Below are 25327 nucleotides of genomic sequence, written 5' to 3'. Positions count from 1 at the left end.
TCCACTAAAACTTGTTTCTCGAACCTCGGGCACTGATAATCCTATTCTATCCTATTACTTGATACAAGACGAAGTCAATAGACGTAATGCACTAACAGACTCCCCCTCGGATATTGACGAAGTCTTCAGTGTCTAATCATTAACATGACACATCTTCAGTCTTGATCATTCTGCCTTCTCATTCAAGTTGTAACATTATAAGCATCCATTAATCTTTCTCTTCTTCCATCAGCTTCAGGCTCCCCCTTTTGTCAAGCTTCCGTGCTTTGGGATCGACACCTAGCTTTTCATCTACAAGCTCCCCCTAGCTTCAAGCTTGTCTTTAGACTCCCCCTTAGACTCTGCTCTTGGGATCGTAGTCTGGACTATCTGCAATCACTCAAACATTTATAAGTACAAACATTTTGAACATTCAATTTTCAAGACATCGTAATCTGGCTCTATTCAACTTTTTAACTACTCCCCCTATCAACAAACTAAATGATTTAGCAGCATTAAAGAATCCAACTCCCTCACAGTTAATCATCCAAGTCCAAATTAATGACCTTGGAGATATCACAAACTGTTTTTGATTTTTGAATTTAATTCAAGTATCAAATTAATGAACTTGTTTTATTTTTCAGAAACACAATCAGCTTACTTAGATTTTGAAACTCAGCATTTCAGACATCGGTTGTCGAAAATAAAACAAAATCAAAAATCTTTTTGAATTTTTCTGAAAATATAAAGCAGTAAAGAAATATGTACAAACATATTTACAGACAATATTTTTGTTTGAGTATGCGTCAGAGGATCATATCAGTTTTTGAAAAGTCACAAGTACCGTTGAGCTTAGTTACACATTAAGAATTAAACAATTTACTTAGATTGTCGATATATTGATCCACTTAAATTTTCACACAAATTTCAACTAAGAGAGGATATGAATTAGTTGTTTTAAGAAACTTAAACTCATTCATGTGTCCCACCTCTTGAATATACTCTCGTATCCAGATCCCAATATTCAGTCTTACAGGTGAGTATACCACAAATGATATCTGTAAGGGGTTAAATGCGAGGGCCGTGAGAGCTCAGGTCGATACTTCCGTATACGCAGAGAGATGACGGCTTCATCTTTTCGGTGTGTCCCCTTTAGAGGATCTTTTTTACAACAGCACACGATTATCATTTTGCAATGTTTCATCGTTTTTTATGCTGAGGGCGATGCTATTTTTCAAGCAATGCAGAAAGTATTATTCGGGGACTAGGTCAGAACTTCCATTTAGCAGAAGTCCCGGAATAATACCCCAGATATCACTGAGTATAAAGACCTAGTATCTCAGAAAGAGGGACCTTTCAAACGAAATTTCAGGGGTTACCTATATATCGAAGTAGTGTTCCCCACGAAATAAGTATAAATTCAAACTTACTTATGTTTATATCTCGAAAAAGTTTACTAAATGTATGAAAACCTATCGGCATATCATCAGTGAGACTGTTTAACGCTATTTAATCATTACATTTCTTTAGCATATTGTAACTGTCTACTGATGTACTATCATTTCCTCTTTTTACGCAAATACTCAATTTTCGAATTTTATCATGTTTTTGGCTTTTTCAAATTTTCTAATGTTTTTGGATTTTCTGACAACAATTTTTCTGCCCCTAAAATGCAAAATCATTAAAAGAAAATTTGACTACACGATACTGATAGCTTTGTCTCGCCATCCATGTTCTGCTAACTGTGCACTGAATTACACTAAAAGCAGTATTTACCCCTATGATTTACAACACATTGATTTTTACAGTTTGAAAACCGTTTTTCAATCTGGTGAAAGTAATAATGTTTATTCAGTCGTGAGGGTTTCGGCGTATTCAATCAACACACATACTTTTGAAATTTTCTATTTTTGTTAAAAATTAAAAACAAACATATTTTTGGTTTTTCAAATTTTTTAACAAACTAAAAACATATTTTTGGCTTTTAATTTTTCAAATTTTTAGGGTTTTAAAATGATGTTTATTTATGTACAGAAAAACAAATAAACTCCCTGTTCAACCAAACCAGGGTCCAGCACCAATCTCCTCCTCTTGCTGTGCCAGGCTGCTCCAACCTCCAATCTCACAATCTTTGTTTTTGTTGAGCACCTGCACATTTAACTAACTCAATTACTTGAACAATTTAGCTCAGGTCTTTTGGACCTTAGGCATTTCAACACAATAATTTTCATTCAATGCTGGAAATTCTTTGTCATCATTCATAATGACTTTTTCAACTTTGACTTCCACTTTCTCATCTTTTACCGAAGTCACTTGTTTTTTAACACTCCATGTCTGAACTTTTGGAGTACCCCTTTTGTAAAAATGTTTCTCTTTTTGATCACTTTGATTTTGAACAACAACTTTTGGTTTCAAAAACTGTTGGGGTTTTGTCATATCAACTGAGGTTTTCCAACTTTGTGTTGTTCTGAATCTGGGTGTGTGAGTATTCCAGGTCTGTCTTGAATCGAACCTTTTCCGGTTTGATTTCCAATTTTGATTCGAAGCAAACTTGTTTGTGTTGTACCTCCAAGTTTGTTTTGAATCAAATCTGGTTGACCTTTGTCTCACATTCTCAGATTTTTGTTTCTCAGCATCAATCTTCTTTTTGTCAACATCCACAGGTTTTAGATTTTGACACTTGCGTGCAAGATGTCCTTTTTGATCACATTTGAAACAAGTTCTCATGGACACATCTTTGACCTGTGGTTGTTGCTTTTTCTTTTGTGCCTCAAACTCTTCATTAGACTGTCGTCCAATTTTAAGTTCTTTCTCTTTTGCTAAACTGTCTCCTTGAACAAAACTCATTTTTGCCTGATAATTTGGCGTTTCATTTTTGTTTCGATTCTGTTTCTTCCTATAACCCAACCCAGCCGTCATGTTTTTCTTCTTGAATCCAGGTTTGTTATACGAACCTTTATGACTCTTACCAACAAACTTTGAAATTTCAGACTTCTCAATCTCAACCATTTTGAAAACTTTGTCAACCTTTTCTAAAATCACATTCTGAATCGGGAATACAACATCTAAGAATAATTTATCTCATCCAATCATGGTATAAACCAATCCCTTTGAATCATCATTCAAATTTTTCTCTGATTTTGTGTTCTTCAGATATCCATCATGAAGATTTCCTTCATCTTCATCATGTGATTTAGATTTACCTGTATCAACCGACTCTTCTTTCAACACACTTTCAACGACTTTACCTACCACCTCTGAATCATGAGAATCATCAGATTTGGAATAGGTTATGTCAATGTTGTCTGGCAATTGGTCTACCATGTTGAAAGCTTTTTCGACCTTTTCCTCATCATAAAATGCAAACTTTTCCGGTGGTGAAACTTGATGAAACTCTGAGCCAATGCCTTTCTTGTTTTGCTCAGACTCACCATCTCCCGGTTTTATATTGAAAATTCGTTCAAGCACATATGACGACACGTGACAACTTTTTAACTTGTTGTTATCCTGTTCTAAATCAGCAATCTGTCGCTTTAGCTTAGCAACATCCTCAATATAGGAATTAACAACATCTTGTTTTATAGAATACATTCGTTTAAGTTCTTTAGTTGTTTCAGAAAGATAATTCATTCTAGATTGAGCATATTTCATTTCGTCTTTCACTTTCTCATATGACTCTTTTGTAATGTGATATGCTAATTTCATTGAGTCATATTCCTTTTTCATTTCTTGACAAGCAATTTCTTTTTGAGAACACTCATCTGTCATTTTAGAAACATTTTCTTTCAAAACTTCATTTTCTGTTTCTAACTTTTTACATTTTTCTGAAAGTTTTTCATCATTTTCTTTTAAAACCTTTTCTTTTTCTAGCATTTCTTTGCATTTTTCTTTGAAAATGTTTTCAATTTTTGTGAATTCAAGATCTCTTGTTCTGAATTGCTCATCTTTTTCAGTACAAGCTCTGCACGGTTCCATGCATTTCTTGCACTGATCAACAGTTTCAGGCAAGATGTTAGAATCAGAATTTACCTCAGTGATTGGCACCTCGGTGTTTGTTGCAGTCTCTGTCTGCTTCTGATCAGCATCATTCAACTTTTCTTCAGCACTGACTTCATCACCAGCATCACCAGCTTCCACATTCTCATTCTTTACTTCTTCTTCTTCTTTCTTCTCATCTTCTCCAATCTGTTGTTCTTCAATAACAGCTTTCTCAACCTTTTCATTCTCAACAACCTCTTCACTTTTGATTTCCTTCGCAACCTCAACTTCAACAGCTTCTGTGTTAACTTCTTCAGCAACTTTCCTCAGATTGTTCACCATTTCTTCAACACTCTTCTTCATTCTCTCTTCATCCCTTTTTCTCAGACACGATGTCATAGCATATCTAATCTCCTTTTCATGCCTTTTTGCATACGTGTCATCATTGATCACATTTCTGTAGTATTCGGCTCTCAAAGGAATTATGAGAAGAACATCATCAAAGATTATATCTTTCTTTGGAACAACTGGTTCTCCTTCTCTATTGTAATAACACTCTCTCTTCTTCTCCCATCTTCTGCTCATAACAGCACTCTCATATTCTTCCTGCATCTCATCCATTCTGTTGAAAACAATGTTTCTTTCTCGATAAGTTTTCTCACTCAAAATCTCTTCTCGAGTTTTCTCTTTTATCTCAACTTTTTCTTTTTCTTCATTGTTTTCCTCTTTAATTTCAGCAACAAAGACAAACTTTCTTTCCTCTGTTATAGCCCTGCCATGAGCTGTTTTTCGAACATTCTCCAGACGATCTTCTTCTGGACAAATAGAGCTCCAGTCAAAACCTTCATCATCGTGAATTACAAAACAAGCTCTTGATTTTGATTTATCTTCAATCAATTTTGGCTCTTCTTTGCTTCGGTGGTATATTGCCTTTCGATAGTAATCATCATTGAAAGGTCTCTCTGTTTCAGCAGCTTCAGAATTTCTACATTCTCTCTTGAAATGACCCTTTTGCTTACATCTGAAGCAGGTCACTTTGGATTTATCGAATCCAAGCTTCGTTGACGGACCACCCAATGATTGTTTCCCGGTAATCTCCATGTATCTTTGAGCTCTGTGAATGCAACTTGCCAAACACCAACGAATGTCAATGAGCTCCATCTCTTCCGGATCAATTTGGTCATAGTCTTCTTTGGTCAACTCTAAGTTTCCAATTTTACCAGCTACAAGACCTTCATATGACTCCAGAACAGATGCAAGGAAACTCATTTGCTGCTTAGCTGCATTGATACTCATTGCAGGAGAATTCTTCAATTTGAGAGCAATATTGCACAAAATTTCTTCAGCTTCATCAGAACTTGATTTTGAAGATGAATGATATCCAGAATGATAACTTGATGAGGTTGTTTGACGTTCTTTCATCTTCTCACCACTGAATGCTGTCTTTGGTGAACTAACACCTTTCTCCGAAGGTACACTGCCTTTGTAGTATAGACCAACATTCTGTTGATGTGAAGAACCAGTCATCTTGCTTTGCTTTTGTAGCTCCAGATCATGACTCTCAATCTTTTCAAACAATGCATCAAGAGAAATCGTATCACATAAGGCATCATTTTTCAAAATAAAAACAAACGTTTGCCACTGATCAGCTCGTGGTAACGCTTCAATCACTTTGTCGATAAGTTCCTCTCTTGTTTTTATAATCTTAAATCTTTCGAGTTCAATTTTTAGATGACAAAATCTTTCTATCATTTGCCTCACTGATTCTCCTTTTAGACTGTCAAAAAGATCAAATTCCTTTTTAAGCAATGGGATTTTGTTCTTTTTTATCTGTTTACCACCCTCAGCTTTAACTCGTAAAGCTTCCCAAACCGATTTTGATGACCCATCATGATTAAGCAGTGCAAAAATATCATTTCTAATTGCCGATTGGATCAACGCAATCATTCTCTGTTCGGCAGCAAACTCAGATTTATCTTCTCTGGATAACTTCTTGAATGAAAGTTCTTCGCCTTTATCATCTTTTGGCCGTTCGTATCCAAATTCTAAGCAAAACCAGCTTTCATGAGCATACGCTTTCGCCCAGTTAAGAAACCGTTCTTTCCACCATGTATAATCCTCAATGCTTTCCAGAGTTGGTGGCTTTGAGTGTGTTCCGTAAAAGTTATCATGCTTGATGTTCTCATTGATCGCCTTCGTGACGGTCTTTGGTGTGACATTTGTAATCTCGGACGATTCGGATGTGAACGCGTTGAAAAACGTGTTGTAGAATTCTTCAGCCATGATGTAATCCTGAACAGATAATCAAACAAACACAATCAGTACAATCAATATCAAATAATCTGAATCAAAATAATACTCGAACTGGTGAATATTCTGTGCGGACTGAAGGTTGACAGACTGTGTGGACTGCTATGACCCGGATCAACTTCAAACAACCTGACCCACTAGACTGAGTTCACTCTCAATTGACCTAGTTCACAAAGACACGACCTGAACTGTTTCAAGCAATTTGATTGAACTACTTTGAACCGTATGACCTTGATGCAATGAACCTTGACTTTCAATCCATCCAAATTGACATATCTCGACAATTTAAAAGTTGATATGCAATTTCTTGATTTTTGCAAATGATGGCCGACAATTATGATTGCACCGTTAACTAGGAACTATCAATTTAGTACATCATATGAATTATTATCAATTACCATCAATCAATTAATGAACTTAATCTTTCAAGATGCAAACAGTCATACTTGTGAATTATTTAATCATGCCCGACAACATTTAAGATGAAACAATCTAATTGGGCTGATTATTATGTTTTAAATGTTGATTTCAAATGACTGACACTCTTATACAACATCTTGATTTTAATTGGACCGCTACTTGTTAATAAATGGGCCGAAGTATTGATTGAATTAAAAGGGTCACTCTTTGTAGTTATCCACTTTCTTGAATATATCACTGATGTACATGATGAGTCGACAACATCAATTCATGATACACTTTTCATTGGGTTGACATTGTTGATTACTTTTAGTTGATTCGACCGATTATTACTTGGGCTAATACACATGCAGCCGTTTTTGATTCAAACGAGTTCAAGCGAAATCAAGCTGTAGGATCGGATTTCGACCTAAACGAGTCGTTCGGAAGAGCTCAACTCCGTTTCAGAGGCGGAAACAAGGAAACGGATGCGTACACAGCTTGTATCACACTTTAAACCTCTTGTAGATTGATATTACACTGTTTACATTCACAAGGAAAACCGGCAATACCTCGGTACCAGATCTGAAAACTGTTACAAATGAAATGACAATGAAGCCTATATATACTACTCTAGGACCGCTCGTAATGACAGTGTACACAAAAGCGATCCATGAGTGTTGCCATATAAGCGATCCATATTGAAGCCTTAAAAGCGATCTGACAAGACTGCTGTATAAGCGATTCACCATATGTTGACCCTTCCATCTTTTTGTCTTCACATGATCTCTTCTTATTGGACCTATGAATGGAAGCACACCATTGGACCTCCTAATGGTCCAATCAACACCAACCGGCCATTTTAACACTTACAACTTCAATGAGTTTTGTCGTTTGTGAACATTCAATTCTTGATGCTTTTAATATTAAACGGCTAAGCATTGTAATTTTTTTATCATGACATCACTTGTGATGTCACCTAGGTGATGTCACTCGTGATGTCATGCCTGATCGGATCCGCACCGTGACCGAGACTTGATATTAAGACGTAGTCGACAGAGGCAACAACTTTTGAAGCGGAATCTGATTCACTTCTCAAGCGAAATCAGAGATTGACACGTTCAGGCGGAATCAAAAATTAATTCTCAAGCGGAATCTCTTGGATAACAATTCGAGCGGAATCAGTATTTCGTTTTCGAGCGGAATCTCTAGGATGTCAATTTGGAGAGGAAACAAAAAATTATTTTCGAGCGAAATCACTTTCTCGAGCGGAATTAGACACAAACTCCAAGCGGAATAGCTGTTTCGAGCGGAATTAACTGAATGTTTCAGGCGGAATTAAAAGTGTTCGTTCGAGCGGAATCTAGGTTTTGTCCAGTTTTAGTCATTTTTAGTCGGAATTTCGATCTCAAACTTTCAAGGCTTTGTTATTATACTGTTATGCACGTTCGGTGAAATTTTCATTCCATTTTGACCATAGGAACTTGTCCAGATTGAAAAGGAAGGTGTAGAAGTCAGAATATAGATGATATCAAGCAAAACTCTTCTTCTTGTGCTCTGATATCACTTGTAGGATTGTTGTTTGACCCGGCTGAGTCGATCAGAAGAGCCTTAAATCCGGTTCAAAGGCGGAATCAGTGAAACGGACGTGGAAACAGCTTGATACTATCAAATCTGTCACTTATATTGATTTTAACATCAATTACAACCTGAACAGATTTTGGCAGCACTTCGTTACAAATCCGGAAGTCGCGTACCAAAAGAAATAACAAGTGCACTATTTATACTAGTGTGATTGCGGTCCAAATGGTCAAGGAACACTTTCGAGCGGAATCAGAAGTTTCTGATTTCCCTCGAAATGGCTCCTTGCACTTTCGAGCGGAATCAGCCATATATCCACTAAAACTTGTTTCTCGAACCTCAGGCACTGATAATCCTATTCTATCCTATTACATGATACAAGACGAAGTCAATAGACGTAATGCACTAACAAAGATCAAACAAATCTGCAAGATTTGCTGGAATTTTAAGTGATGAAAGTTCATTGAACTTTACATTCAAAGTCTCCTCCACTGCTTTGGTCCGTGTATTAAACACTTTGTAGGCCTTAGCAGTGGTTGAGTATCCTAGGTGGTATCCCATATCAATTTATGCTGCAAACTTTGAGATAGAATCTTTTAAGTTTAAAATGAAATATGGGCAACCAAAAACTTTGAAATATGAGATTAATGGCTTTATTGCAGTTCATAAGCAGTCTTTTGATGCCTGGGGTTGATTAAAACTCTGTCTTGAACATAACAAGCAGTGTTTACTGCCTCTGCCCAAAAAGTTAATGGCAAACCTGAATCTGCAAGCATGGTTCTGGCAGCCTCAATCAAAGTTCTATTCTTTCTTTCAACAACCTCATTTTGTTCTGGTGTCCTTGGAATGTTGTACTGCCTCACAATTCCTTTTGACACACAGAAATCATCCAACTCCTTATTTCGGAACTCTGTGCCATTGTCACTTCTAAAGATTTTTACTGGAAGGTCAAACTGCTTTTCAACCTGTTTCACAAAGTCTTGCAGTATGCCTGCAGTCTCATCTTTTGAGTGTAAAAAGTAAGTCCATGTAAACCTAGAGAAGTCATCAACAATAACCAAACAATATCTCTTTTTCTTGAGACTCATGACTTTCACTGGGCCAAACAAATCCATATGAAGCATTTGCAAACATTTGGTTGTTTTGGACTCATCAATGGATTTGTAGGAGCTTTTATGTTGCTTTCCTTTTAAACAGGAAACACAATGCTCAGGACAGGTGAACAGTTTTTGAGGTAAACCCCTTACCAGACCCTGTTTTGAAATGGCAGTGATTGTCTTAAGATTTGTGTGCCCCAATCTTCTGTGCCATAGTTCTGTCTCTTTGTTTGATGCAGCTGAGAACAGGCAGGCATCAGTTCTGGGACACTCTTTTGACATATCAACAACATAAACATTGCCACTTCTTTGAGCAACAAGTTTAGTTTTGCTATTTTTGATTATTGCTTCAATCTTTTCAACCATTTCTGGTCCAACAATCCTACAACACTCCTTTGTGAAGAATGACCCATACCCCTTATCACTCATTTGTGAGACACTCAGGAAGTTGAATTTCAGATTGTCTATCAGATTGACATTTTCAAATTTTACATTTCCAGACTGAACTGTACCAGACCCAGAACTTTCCCTTTACTATTATTCCTAAAGGATATATCACCCCCTCCATGGATTTTGAAATCTTTGAGTAGGGCTTTACATCCTGTCATGTGCCTGGAGCCTCCACTGTCTACATACCAAAGACTGTCTAAGCATGCAGAAGCCCCTGCACATGAAGTAAAAGGATTAGTTCATTAAGGTCTCCAAAGCCAATAAGGCTTTGGATGGGGTCTCAACAGTGTCTGGGATGGTGGCAGATGCATGGACAGTGGTTAGCTCAGGGGTTTGAACATTTTTGGGAATGTTTTTCTCTAACCACTGCTGGGGGTCTTGAATAATCACCTGTTGTTAACCAAAAGGATGCCTGTTCACTCTTGGTTTAGAGGGCCTTTTGTAAGCCTCATAAACATGTGGGATCCTTTGGTATGATGGTTGTCCTTTGCCCCTCCTGAATTGATTGGCAGGAGGTGCATCAGTCACTTGAACATCTCTTTGAACAGATGTTTGGTTCAGCTGTTTTGTGACAGCTGTTTGGACTGGCACAAACAGTGGTTGCTTCTTTGTGAATTTGACAGATGATGTTGATGAACTTAAGGATGTTTTTGCAGTGTACTCCTTCTTTTTCTCATCAAAGTTTTTGAGATACACACATTCCTTAGTTTTGTGGTTATTTTTACCACAGATGGTGCAGCTTTCAGCAGGTACAATGACACTTGCTTTGTTTAGATCATGTGCTTTTAGATGAAAACAGTCTTTTTTAGATGGTTTCTCTTTTCATAAAAATCACAAAACAGGTTTTTGATCTTTTCTCTTTTCTTCTTTTCTCAGATTCCTTAGCAACAGAGTTTTGAACCACTGTTGGGATATCTTTGATAGGAATGACCTTTGCTTTTGGAGCTTTTACACCATCAGTGGTTGTGAAGTCCATTGGCTTGAAGTTTTCCAGGATGTCACACTCATCAGACCATGTGGGTTTAAATTGATATTTCTCAATCTCCTCAAAAGTTGAGGAACCCACAGATCTTTCCAAAGTGATTTTGTTACCAAGTTTGTCAGTTATATTAACCTCTTGGCCATCCTTGTTTGTGGGAATAACTTCAACAATGGTTTAAACAGATTCTTTGGAAGCATTGTTTTCAATTTCATCATGTTTTCTAAAACCAACACCAAATTTTACATTGCTCTTAATCTGTCTTTCAAGCATGACCTCATAACCTTTACAAGATTCCACCCATTTTTCACAGGTGATCTGGGTGGACTGCACCTCCTTTTTGCAAACTTGGTATTTTTCTACCATAGTTTGGAGTTGAGTTTTGGTTATGCTCTGCTCTTCTTTTAGACTGCTGATCTCTTTATCTTTTTCAGCCAATTTGTTTCTAAGTTCTTTTAATGACTTTTCAAATTTGACTTCATCAGACAAGACTTTATCCCTAAGGTTTTCATTTACCTCTTTGATGTTAGCAAATGCAATAATACATTTGTCTGAACACAGTTTTTCAAGAACTTGGGGAGTTACCTTGGGAGCAGCCATCATGGCACAATTACACTGATGATCACCTTCTTCATCAGCTCTGCCTTCTATCTCACCAGCTTTCTTCAACTTTTCTTTCTCTTTGTCTTCTTTGGACCAAGGGTCAGACAGTGGTTCAATCAGGGTTTCTGAATTTTCTCCCAGCAGTAGTTCACCAGCAACTGCGGTAACCACTGCTTCAGCAACTTCATCCACTATTTCAGCACTTAGCTGTTCACCTTCAGTTTCTACCCCTTCTGGTATTGACTCTAATGCCATCAAACAAAATTCATCATCAAAAGTATCATTGGAAGCGTAGAGAGCAAAATTTTCTTCACCAAGTTCATCAGGCATGCTGCTACAATCAACAAAGCCTTATGTGAAGAAGCTTTGCTGATCTGGTTGAGCCACTCTTTGAGCAGCTTGTTGAGGTGCAACAGGTTGCACCTGTACCTGAGGAACAGGGGCCTGAACATACTGAATTTGTGGAACAGTGGTTTGAACATAATGCACAGGCACAGGGGTTGCAGCATAATGAGCAGTGTTAACATGTTTGCAGGGTATATTGGGTATAGTGCACAGTGTTTTGTTGTTGTGGTCTAGGGTTTGAGCTAGGATGAGTGATTATTGGACCAGTGGTTTGACTCCTACATTCTCTAGCAAAATGACCAAGCCTATTACACTTATAACACTTGATTTTTGATTTATCCAACCCCACCCTTAAATTCCCATGAAGCCCTGGGAATTTTCTCCCTGTTCTTTTGTAGAATTTGCTTGTTCTAACACTAAGCAAAGCCAATTGATGCAAAATGTCCATTTCTTCTAAGTCAGTGGGATCAAAATGTTGCAAATCATTGAGTTCAAAGCACAAGTTATCTGACATCTGGTTTTCACAATTTGCAATGAAAGTATAACTTGCAGAGTGAGAATCAGAGTTTTTGAAATTTCCACCAGCAGTTATGTCAATAAAATGATCATAACTCTGATCCTTACTACCGCTACCAGATTCTTCCTGACCAAAAAGAGTTGTGCTGCCAAATGAATAGTCATCAGCAACTTTTCCAGACTCTTGCAACTTCCTTTTCTGGTTTAACTCCCTTTCATAGGTCAGAAGTCTACCATGGAGTTGGGTTAGGGTCAGAGCTTTGAACTCAGCTGAATTCCTGGTGACAAAAGCAATTGTGTCCCATTTTTCAGGTAGTGATCTAAGGAACCTGCTATTTTGAGTTGCATTTGGAAATGTAACTTTAACAAGCCTTAGTTCACTAATGAGACAGCTGAAACGTTCAAATTGTTGGGTTAATGATTCACCCTTGATGTGACAAATGTTTCATACTGCTGAGTCAGAATTTCCCTGTTGTTTTCAATGACCTCTTCCATCCCCCCAAATTGTTCCTTCAATGCATCCCATAATTCTTTGGCACTGTTACAATGTAACAGCCCAGCATATATTTCATTTGGTAATGCAGATGCTATGATGCTAAATGCTTTGGCATCGAGTTCGAACTTTTGAAAATCAGTTTCAGTATAGTTTTCAGTTGGTTTAGGAACGAACTTCTTTGCATCCTCAGCACTTGGCATCATAGGAACATGAGGACCAAAAACAACAGACCTCCAACATCCAGTGTTCTGTTGAGCAAGGATGTGACCCATCCTTCTCTCCCAGATGTTGTATTCATTACGTTTAAGCATGGGTGGTTTGAAAAGAGAGCCAATGTTATTTTTATCATCTTGTGATTGTGACGTCATCCTGGTTGTTTTACAGGCACTGATTAATCAACTTTAATGGTGATTAAACCTTGCTTTGTTTTTCAATGAAACGAACAAACTATCAGTATCAACGATTGTGAGCTGAACTATTTATGTCAAAATGATTGTTAAATCAAATTTGACTGTCCAAGCTCTGATACCAATTGTTAGGATCTAAGTTTGGATTGATTGTGATTTGTGTTTGAATTAAGATGAGCAATGAAAGAGTAGTGTAGCGGAAATTAAATGGAAGCAAACTTTTCACAATCAAACAGGAGAAATGCTTTCAAACATACATTTTCAACAGAGAATCAAATGCTTAAATTTATTTCAAACTTTGATTACACTTACATGTATGCTTACAAACTCCCCCTCAGCCCGAGCTCAGTAATTTGTTCGTGCAGGAAGAAGACGGTGAAGAGCTAATAGAACAGTACAGAGCACTGTTCTATTTATAGGCACGCAACAAACCACTGAGCATCTAAGCTGACGTCACCATGAAAGTGACATCTAACCTCCTAACAAACTCTTAACATCTGACCTATACAAACACTGCTATGCTAACTACTGATGTTACAAAACATTACATAAAGTAAATAAACAACTGCTGCTTCCTTCCACTGCTATGATCCCAGTAGTACTTGTCATGATCAGCAGTGCTTGAAACAAGGCAGTAGATTGAGCAGCAAAGCTTTAGTTCTTCATCAGTCTTTGACTTGATCAGCAGTTGTAGGTCAGCAGTTTGTATGATCAACGGATAGGAGGTCAGCAGATGTTGAAACCACTTTCAAGGGGAGAGACTTGTATGCATAACATCTGCTTATTCTGGATCCACTGCTCTGATCCAGTTTTGGCTTTAATTATCTGTTCCTTTGGCAGGGTTCAATCCCAACACCTTGTATTATAATACGGGCGATTATTAAAGTTGACATTACTAACTTTTGTGAATGTTTTAATTGAAGGACACTCGCGTCTGAAGATGACGAGAGTTGAACGAATTGTGGATATGATGATGGAATGGTCCGAGGTATGACAAGAAGAGCATACTCATCAAGGACCTAAATCGCGTAACGATCGCAAATAAGTAAGGAAAGGAAAGCCTGTTAGGGCAAGCATTTACCAGGTGCACGTTTAAATTTAATTGCATAAATAGTAATATGCAACAAATATGTAGAGATTGAAAGTTGCATATGTAGATTGAAAACTTGGAAAAACCCGAATAGAAAACCTATCCGGGATATTGTTTCAAAGAGAAACAAATAGAGGCATTACTTACATGGGGTGTAATGTGTAAATTATAAAAAGGTCATGTATACCAGGTATTGATCACTTACTCTGGCCAAGTAAGTGGTGAGCACGTGGCACCATGAACTTTTTATGATGGACAAGCTTACATCCGATGTAGTAAGGACGGGGTGAGTGGGACAAATTAAAAAGTACCCAACTGAATCAAATGAGCAAAATATTTGATAATAATGTAAACGCACAGCCGGTGACGGAAGTGTATTACATTAGGATAATGAGCCCGAGTGAAGGGACGAAGAAACATGTAAAATGATTAGAGTACGCACTGGGAGGGGGTGTACTTACACTCGAACCCAGAGAATGCAAACATGTAAAACGATTAAAGTACGCACTGGGAGGGGGTGTACTTACACTCAAACCCGGATAATGCAAACATGTAAAACGATTAAAGTACGCACTGGGAGGGGGTGTACTTACACTCGAACCCAGAGAATGCAAACATGTAAAATGATTAGAATATGCATTGGGAGGGAGTGTATTTACACTCGAACCCGGAAAATGCAAATATGCCTCTTAACGGGCCGTTTTTGGTAAAACGTCAAACTTGAGGACAAAGTCGAAATATAAAAATGAAGTGAGGTCTTAATGCGTACCTGGAGGGTTGCAATAATAACGACTTCGGTAAAACACCCGGATGATGGGTAAGAACTAAACACATGCGTAGACCGAGAAACGGGAACTCGGATGGAAAGTTAAAAGACTCGGGTTTTGAGTCATAACTAAAAGACGACAAGATAATGTAAATAGAAATTTTGAATAAGTTATGTTCAAGTATTTTAAAGTTGAACGGGTCGAATAAATATCATGCCGGACGGCATGAGTAAACGCAAGCGGGATAATGGTAGTGTTAAAAGCAAAAGAATAATAAGCCCGGTAATGGGACATAATCAAATACAAATATATGTAAACTGGATAGTGGTGAGCATAAGATGAACCGACGCATAAATGACGCGAGAAGTCATAAGTCAGAAAATTTGTCCGAAAGAAAACGAATGTAGCCTTAGATTACGGTCAAGGTCAAAGGAAATACCCAGGGCGAAAATAAATGATTTTGAACGTAAAAGGGTGCCTTAATGCCATATACGTATATAAATATATATACAAAGACTTGAATAAAGGATGATCTACGGGATTATCATACCCTACGAGATTATAAATGATGCTAAGGTCTGCAGGACCAAAAAGACCTTCGGGTCACAAATAGAAAGAAATGAATTGTTGATGTCTCACCTTAATAAGGTAAAAAGGTGAAAATATAAAGGAATAGCCTACGAGGCTGAGTGAAAGAACCTACGGGTCAATTGGAGAAAGCGAGGGAACTTGCTACGATCCCTCGCGTAAAATTAGAACGGAAGGGAACAAATTATGGGTTGTCAATTTCCTTGATATGAGTAATTGACTTAGTTAAAAAGGAAAAACGTTAAACTAAAATTTAGTTTTAGTAAGAAACAACGTTTTAGCAAATATGAATATTATGAGACGAATTCGGAAAATGATTAATATCAAAGAATTTAGATCTTAACACCGATGGGTGCAAAGCAATGCATTCGAAAGAAAGATTTTCGATAAGAAAAGACGACATAAACTTAAACATGACGTGATGTGATCACGGTCACAAAGGTGATACAAAATATAACCACGTTATAACGTGAGTTGCAAGATATGAAATCATAAACACGCAAAAGGCTAATGACGGCAATATAGTAAACCCGGGTGATGGGGTATAAGGTAACCGGGGACTAACAAGTCTAACCGCCAAATTAAATAATCAACAAAGATAATGGATACAAGCTGAAAGTAATGGCCCTCGAGGCCTTACACATGAAAGACGCACGCGTCAATATAAAAGGGAAAACTTTTGACCAAAAGGAACGGATGCCTTGAAAACGAAACTAGGTTCGTTTGATTAAACCAATGAACTACGTAAATAAGGTTTCGGGGACGAAACCTCTTTAAGGGGGGTAGACTTGTAACACCCCGAAAACGGGTTTGGTAATTAAACCCTGTTAATACAAAAGAGCGGATAAAATACCGTTAGCGGTAAAGATTAACCCGGAAATTTATTAGGATTTAAAAAATAAGCCTAATAATTAATAAAAAGGAGAATAAATGCTTTGAGAAAACAAAGTTATAAAAGGCCCGAATTAACGAGACTTAAAACATAACAGGTTATAACTTCCCGTACCCGTTAAGGTAACTAGGAATAATTAACCTAGTTGATAGCATGAGATCAAATGACTAATGGTGAGTTATAGCTTCAATTGGGCAAGGTAAAACATGAGGGACTAATATTGCCAAGTGGGAAACTTGGTTTATTAAAAGAAAAAAATAAAACACAACACACAAACTTGGTGTATGTGTGTGTGCGTGAAATCGTCCAGGAGAAGGAGCAAGAGCTCCAAACCCTAGCTCATCCAAAATTCATCAAATTGGAGGGCCAAACGACGCTTAAATTCACAACCGAACGTGGATTAATGATCACCCGAACAAGAGGATCATAAGGTATGTAAAATCTTGGTGTTTGGTGAAGTTGTACGGATTTGCTAATCATCCTAATCGCAAATTAGGCATGGATTAGAGAAGCTATGGCTAGATTAGTGATGTATACTTGCTTAGGAACGAAACCCTAAGTGAAAATCATATATAACATGCTATGAATTGAAGGATTTGATGAATTAACACACTTAGATAAGTGGGTTTTAATGTTATGATGAAATTGATGATATAACTATGCTTAGAATCAACATGCATGATAACAAATAGAAGGTGTTCGATTAAACCATGAATTTGGGTATAAGATCATACTTCTCACGAAGTGGGTTTTGTATGATATAAGAGAATTGATGTTAAGATTGTGATATAGATACTTGAAATCATGTTACCTAGTAGTTATTGTGTAAAATTTGATTTCGTTAAGAGTTCGGATGAAATGCCTAAGCGAAATTCAATAAACCAAATGTGGATTAAATAAGTTGATAAGTCGATTGACTTTAAAAAGTCAAACCAACCAAGTACATGATCGAATGATAAATTCGACATAAGGAGCGTAGGATGGAATAGTCGTAAATGATTATGACTAACCTAACCATCTTACAATTTCAATGATAGTTTGACGCTTGGCAAGTTAGGTGAAAGTTTGGGAAAGGAAGCGGGTCAAACAAATCAAGAATGAAGGAAAAGCATAATTCGGATGCAATGTAAGTATAGCTTACACTAGTCATATATTTTGGAATATTCTTTGTCTTATTGATCACGAGTAAGACAAATACCTAATTGAGATATGGTGTTCCGGCGTGTAGTCGTACGGAATAAGATAATCAAATATGATAAGAAACCATAGTGATGGCTAAAAATGAGTTAAATCGGTAATTCGATCATATTATGACGAATGAAACATGTACTTTTAAGGGTTACTGTATAAGGTAAATCATAATAACCAATAAGGGTAAAATTGTAATTTGGTCACTCGTTGGCAATAATTGTTGTTTTTGAAAGATACTTTATTTTGAAAGCCTTGATAGGCCAAAAGGCGTTAAGAAGTGATTTATAATTAATACGACCGCACGATGTAAACTAGAGCGAGTCGTGTAGGCGAGATGGCAATAAGCTTCATCTCGCCAATATAATCGGTCAATTAAAACAAACGGGTCAAAAGGGTGAAAATATCACCCTTTGATAATATCGACTAATGGTTTGTCGAGTCGTATGATTTCAGAAATAAATATCAAATGGATACTTACATCGCTATTACTTAGTGGTTACTAAGGCAAGGTATCGAAATGGGTCAATATAAATATTGATCCGAGCCAGGTATGTATAATATAGATTAACTACTCAATAGGAACTAGAGGTTCCTTGATAGTTAAATGCAGTCATATAGACATTTGGTTACTTTAATCAGCAAACCGAATGATTCATATGATGTTCGTTGTGTTTTGAAAACATAATGACTTTTGAATCAAATGCATAGTTTAAAACAGGGCTTTTGGGTCAAAAATGCTTTTAAAAGTCCTTTATATTAATGAAAGGACTAAATGGACCAAAATGCCCTTGTAAGCTAAATCGAGCGAACGACCCATAAAGGTTGTTCGGAAAAGAGTAGTATGCCTAATTAAACACTTAGAATGAGTATACAAAAGCGAAAGATGTGAACCCTTAGTCATTTGACTCTATAATAGTCCTTGCCGTAAAATAATGATTCGAGGGGTAAAACTCGGATTTTAGGAATTTCCACACTTAATACAACAGAAATATAGTTGTGAAAAAAAGATTATATGACAAGAAATGTGGTAGTATAATGCTTGATGTGAGTGAAAGAGATTCATGCTTAAAATAGGCTTAATTACCCTTAACGGGTCAAAATAAGCATATGAGCGAAACAGGTTAAGAATGCGTAAGGAACGCGTGATTCGAACCTAATATGATAGTCAATATTGAAATGATGAATCTCATGAGTTTATAGATCAAATAAACATGTTTGTTTGATAATATCACGAACGGGAAAAAATTTGGTAAAAAAGGGTAATAAGTCGAAGACCTAAAAGTCAGAAATTTTGTTAATCCAGATGTTGGATTTTAACTCCATTAGATGGAGAATTAAATTACGGACGCGTAGGAAAAAGAATCGGGTAAAACGGATTAAAAACGAGAGAGTTATGCTCGTTTCCGTGAAATCGGGTTATGCTGGGAATATGCAGCACCAGCAAACAACAATCTGATGAAAATAGGCCGTGGCGTAGCGCGACGGGGAAGGCCCCAGGCCGTGGTGCTACGCGAGTGGGTGTCAGTTTCGCGAAAACCGTTTATTTTAACCGTTGATGCATTGCGAACCCGTTTAAATACGTTCTAAGTTACGTATGACTAATCCAACTCGTGTTTTATGAGTTTCAGGTAAAATTTTAGCACCGGAGGACGATCAAGCACAATGAAGAACTGAACACGATCAAGAAATATGTCACACCCTGGCTTTTGCGAAAACGTGGGTTTATTTGGTGTGACTTCTTAATACCATAGAAATTATCATAACCATGCTATATGAAAATAAAACACATGATGTTCATCCATTCATCAAGTTTTTAAAGTAAACACGACAACATTGTTTTAAAAAGTCAACACATAAAACCGAATACAACCATGACATAAAGAAAACATGTTCAACGACATAACGAAATACATGAATGAAAAACACAGTTTAAGACTTGTAACCCGTCCAGGCAAAGGTCACACTTCCTAAACTCGGATGACGTCATTATTCCTACGCAGCTTGACGAGATTGCATACCTTGCCAGATCCACTAATTTCCTGAAATACATGAAGTTTGAAAAATCAACAAAAAGTTGAGCTAGTTCATGTAAAAGTGAGTATGTATAAACCTTTAAAGTATGTATAGAAGTCCCTGGTATGTAGCAATAAGGAAAAAGAGATCACCAATAGGTTGCAAAGCCACTGGTATGTGTGAGAAAGTGCAGGGAAACTCCAACCTAGCAAATTTGTTACCGGGTTTCGGCTGGAAGACACAGTCACCTCTATGGGCCGCCCCGGCCTCACGGGTGTGGGCTCGCTACACCCAAATAGATCTATCACTCTTGTGTCCCTCGGTCCTAACAACGAGGATTAATGGCCTCAAGTGTTGTGCCCACCCCTCACATGATCTAGTAGTATAAACCCTCCCTACGCTAACCATACCATGTATATAAATGTTTGTAATAATTGTCGCATGTATTTCACCCCCGAAGTATAAAACTGAAAACAGTAAAGAGAAAAGGGGGACATGAACTCATAGAAGTGCGTATCCAGAAACGTCAATCTCCAACTCTATCTGCTGCGTGACGACCTACACGTACTAATGCCTATTAGACGGATGGTTGTGCCTTGGCTTAGGGTTTAACGTTTTTGGTAAAATAGTTAGGTAACTATTTCGTGTTCACACTTCTAAATTATTCTATAAGTATATTTCCTTCCCAAGGATGGGGGTTTTTATACATGTACACGTTATAATTCCGAAAATATATTTTTAAGTCTCACTTGAAAAATATATTTTAAATCACTTGTCTAAAATGTTTTAAATTCCAAAATATATATATTTTTCCCCCAAAATATTATATTTTACTTCATTCCTTTTCCAAAATAATACTTATAAAAATATACATATAAGAGTATTTTTCAGAAATACTACATAAGTTACGTTTTAGCGTGTCGCGTTGTAACAATACTTGTGTAACTCAAATATTTATTTTGTGAGAGCGTTGGTATTATTTTGGAGTCGTAGTTTCATGATATCATAAGTTATATTATTTTTACCCTAAAAATAATATATCTAGTGCACACAATAAACAAACAATCACACAAGCGTTTTATTATAAAAATATATATTCTAAATATATATTTATCAAATTTTATTTACGAAAATCAACCTCCGGCACTTGGTATTTTTGTAAAAAAATCATGGCGAAGTTTATTTTGAAAACCAAGTTAAAAATATATATTTGTAAACGCTTGTTAGAAAAATATTTCTAAGTGTTGTAATTCTAGAAAAATTTCGCCAGAGTTTCCTCTGTAAATGGAGGTGTCCATGCTTTTTAGCATATGATTTTCTTTTGTAAAATCATTCAAACAATCAACAATCAACAATATACAATCTTTAATCACTAATCATGACAAAAATAAGCCTAAATCATAAACTCATGAACTTGAAAGTTTGTAAAAATATGTAGCAAATTACTAACATACATAGTAGGTCTTGTTATCTTGAAAAATATGATTAGTTTCTTAAAAACTTTATTTTTAAAGAATGTGTGTTTTCACAACTTCTAGTCATGATTTCCACAATATTTTTTGTGGAATTTTCTTTCTACACAAGTGTTCCTACACTTGTTTACCCACTAAAAATGTGTTTAGTTCATACAAGATCTGGGTTTTAACAAAACTAGTATTTTTCACTTGGTTCTTTCGAAAACCCACTCATAGATCTTTAGATCTACAAGTTTATAACTTTATTTTTCAAGAAAACTTATATTTATTCAAGTAAGTTCATGTGTGGATGGTTTCATCATCCTTCATAGCTTTAACCTTTACATCTTGCTAGTTCATGTTCTTAAACATGATCTAGCAAGTCTAGGTGATGAACCATCTTACTTCTACTAACAAACAACATATATTAAGCATAACAACACAAGATCAACATGATTTCAACATCATTTAACACTACTTCATCTCTTTATCCACTCTTCATCCTTTATGTTCAAGACTAGTTTAAGTTCTTTAGAGTTTCTTAACATTTTATCATTCATTCAACTATTAACCACTAAAAACAAGAACAAGATGAAGATTTGTAGCACTTACTACTAGCACAAGGCTAGGGGAAAAACAAAGCGTAAAAGTGGTGGATAAAAGAAAACTAGGGCGGTCCTTGAGCTTCCGAGTGCACCAAGCTTACTTGTTGGACCTCTTGCACCTTTGTGTGTATGTAGAATACTTGAACAAGACTTGATGGTGGTGGTAGTGATGGATGGTGGTGGCGGCCGTAAGTGAGGGAAGAGGGAAGGAGAGCTTGTGTTTGTGTGATGTTGAAATGAAAGAGATCAAGTTCTTTAGGTGCAAATTTATAAACCATGTTTCAACATAATCCATTGTGTAATATGCTTCTTTAACCACAACATAAACCAATAAAATAATTAAAAAAAGGCAAGGGAGGGTCACCCTATGGTGACCGTCGAGTGGGGGGGGGTAGGGGGTTGGGTTGTAATGATCTAGTTACTAATTTGGTTAAGTTCTAATGATATTGTTAGTGTGTTAGTGTGTGTTATATAATATACGGTGTGTTACGGTGTTTGGGGACCCTAACTAGCTCAGAAAAGTTAAAACAATGTGTTTGGCAATATTTTTATGTTCCGGGTAAAGTCCGGTTGTTCGGTTGGATGTTGATCCGTTAAAGTGCTAAATAAAGCTTTAGAGTGTCTTTTATATTACTTTTAGTAACACATTAAATTCCCAACACTTTGGAAAGTGTCTAGGACTATTTTGCCAAGTTTTTGCACTTTACTAGCATTGTTAAATGCTGAATTTTGGTATTTAGTGCAGAATTCTGCACTTTAAGTATGTTTTAGACACTTCCGGGCACTATAACTATCACCTAGTGACGCAGTTTTATGGTCCTCACCTCCCTACACTCCCTACTAGTGTAGTATTCTATTCCTGGCTCATAATGGTCTCAAAAACAATGTCTGTCTAGGTGCTGGCACTGTCAGCATGTTTCTGGGTTATCCATTTAGTGTGCTAACTGTGCTTTTGTGCATCAAGTTTGTCACTAATGTTTGTGTGTAAATAAATAGAGTGACAGTATAAAATGTGATGCATGAGTATGTATGTTTCAGAAAACAGAAAGCATTTTAATCACAATTGTAATCAAGCACAGTCATTAAGCATAAATTAATTATTAATTAATTGTACGGATACCTGGGATTGTGAGGGTTGTCACAAAATAAGCTTCCGCACGACATTTCGTTGTTACTTTTAAATGACGAACTTAATCACGTTATGTTCTAAACTGTAAATAGTTAAAAGGTTTTAATAAGCCGTATTTCCGATGTATATGTAATCTTAATTACATGATTGTTTTGGTAAAATATACGTTAAACTTTGGTTTATAAGAACGGGTGTTACAGTATCTGTCTTTTTGCATGTATGTTGAGGTATCCCGTTTATGTATTTGGTAATTCGCAACACTTTTAACTATTTTTACGCTACTCTATCAAAACTTGTGTACTCGCCAATAATCTTGTATTGACGTTGTTTTAACGTATGTTGCAGGTTTAGTAGCAGTCTACATCAAATCAAGCTAGGAAGTCTAGAAACTCACCTAAAATCTATGTTGTCAGATTTTTATTGTTCGAGAGGACAAGAAATCTGTGATACCTTATGTGATTGTATGGTTTATTAGTATGAGATAATGAACACATTAAATACTGTTGCAATATAGTTGTTATGGATTCTCTTGAGCAATCTGATTCGCATAGTGCCGCGCCCCGATGATTCCGCCATCGGTTGGGGTGTGACAAATTAGGTCATTCAAGTTTCATTTGATGTTTCAATCCTAGATATTTTACCTAAATAGAAGGTCATCCATCCTACATGGCATTTATTTAGGTTTTTTATTTAAAAAATTTGTTGACATGTCACATAAATGCCAAATAGGTTTAAAAAAAAATTTAAAAATTGTAGAAAAGTTAAAAAAAATGCGAAAAAAATTAAAAAAAAAGTGATTTTTTTCAAAATCTCTAAAAAGTTATCAAAATTTTTATAAAATCATGAAAAATAGTTTGGAAAAAAATAGTGCTTTTGTAAATAATGTTTTTTCACTATCATGATAAATAATGCTCAAACCTGATTTGAGTGCATGTCTTTTTACTCGCATATTCTTAAGAAAATATTCTATTTATCCTCACGGATCATTTATGTAAATCATATTTGGAAAACAGTACATGAGTAAATCTACATTGTAAATTATTTATCTCGTAATTTTTGGGTGTTTATCTCCTATTATATTTGCGTGATATAGATTGTTTTGGATTTATACTTTGTGTTGATTTATTATATTTTCTTTTATATATCATGTTAAAAAAAAGTTAAATAAATGTCATGTAGGACTATGACCTGCTATTCAGGTAAAATATCTAGTATTAGAACACCAAAATAAAGTAGAATGATCTAATTGGAACAATAAATTTTATCAGTGACCTAATTGGAACAATTCTAAAACTTTATTACTATTATGTGGTATATTCCCTTTTAAATAAGATAATCAATTTCCATTAAATGTTTAGATTTTGTTAAATGTTTTAAAAGTTTTATAATAATGTTTTTTTAACTTATTTGGGTATTGTAAATGTGGGTAATTGTTAAAAACATATATCATGTGTTTGGGAGGAGGTTTTGATTGAAGAACAAAGTGAAAAGTTTTAACTTGTACTTATTTCATTTGTGTTTGTTAAACTCATATAAATTTAACCATAACAATGAATGAGGTGCGTTGTCCATCATTGAAATCTATGGGTGTCTTTTCCAATATGTTTTAGACCTGTGTTTTGTTTAGACTAAACCATTGGTTAAAGACATGTTTTTAATAAAAATTAAACGTTAAGTGAAAAAAGTGTAGTTGGTTCATAATTAATATTTAAAAGATGTAATAACATCTTTAGAGCACTTATAATATGTGATTAGCTTAAAGATAAAATTACAATGTAGAATACATAATTATGCTCCAAAAAGATTGATAATCTTAATTTAACATAATGCAATCATTATAGTATTTTTGTAGTCTTCACAGTATTTTTACGAAGTTTTCGTGAAATTTCAAGAAACTATTGCAACGTAAATATAACTATAAGGTAGCGTTTGGTATGTAGTAATGAGAGGTGGAATGGAATGGATCATTGAGAAGGAATGAAGAAAAGAGTGTTTGATTGGTCGATGGAATGGAATCGCCCATTCCAAAATGCATTCCATTCCCTCAAAATCATTTCATCCCTCCCCCCTGTTTTTTTCCATTCCATTCCTTCTTCACTCTTCATTAACAACATCACAACTCACTACCTTTGCCGCCACCCACCACCATTGTCATCCGCCGTCGTCACCCTCCTTCGCCGCCACCCGCCACCGCAGCCATCCGCCAACCGCCACCACCGTCACCCGCCACCATCTTTGCCGCCACCCACCTCCGATCACCGCCACCACTCACCTTCGATCATCGCCACCACCATCGTCGCTGCCACCTCCGATCACCGCCGCCGTCGCCACCCACCTCCGTCATCGCTATCAACCACCACCACCACTACCACCTGCCACCAACATCGCCACCACTGCCACCTCTGACCACCTCTGCCACCCACCTTCACCGTCACCCACCACCACCACCGTTGTCACC

At 36.4% G+C, this 25327-nt stretch overlaps 1 protein-coding gene across 1 annotated transcript; it reads right to left on the bottom strand.

Moving 5' to 3' along the window:
- Window positions 1-2034: 2034 nt before the first annotated feature.
- LOC110919616 (FK506-binding protein 5-like) lies at window positions 2035-25102 on the bottom strand. Its single transcript, XM_022163886.1, has 3 exons — window positions 25038-25102; window positions 4009-4429; window positions 2035-2127 (listed from the first exon to the last, which is right to left on the bottom strand). Exons 1-3 carry the CDS (start codon window positions 25100-25102, stop codon window positions 2035-2037), a joined length of 579 nt encoding a protein of 192 aa, XP_022019578.1.
- Between the last annotated feature and the right edge of the window lie 225 nt (window positions 25103-25327).

This window comes from Helianthus annuus, chromosome 16, assembly GCF_002127325.2.
Source record: "Helianthus annuus cultivar XRQ/B chromosome 16, HanXRQr2.0-SUNRISE, whole genome shotgun sequence".
Taxonomy (NCBI): Eukaryota; Viridiplantae; Streptophyta; class Magnoliopsida; order Asterales; family Asteraceae; genus Helianthus; species Helianthus annuus.
This window is presented reverse-complemented; position numbering and strand designations above follow the sequence as displayed.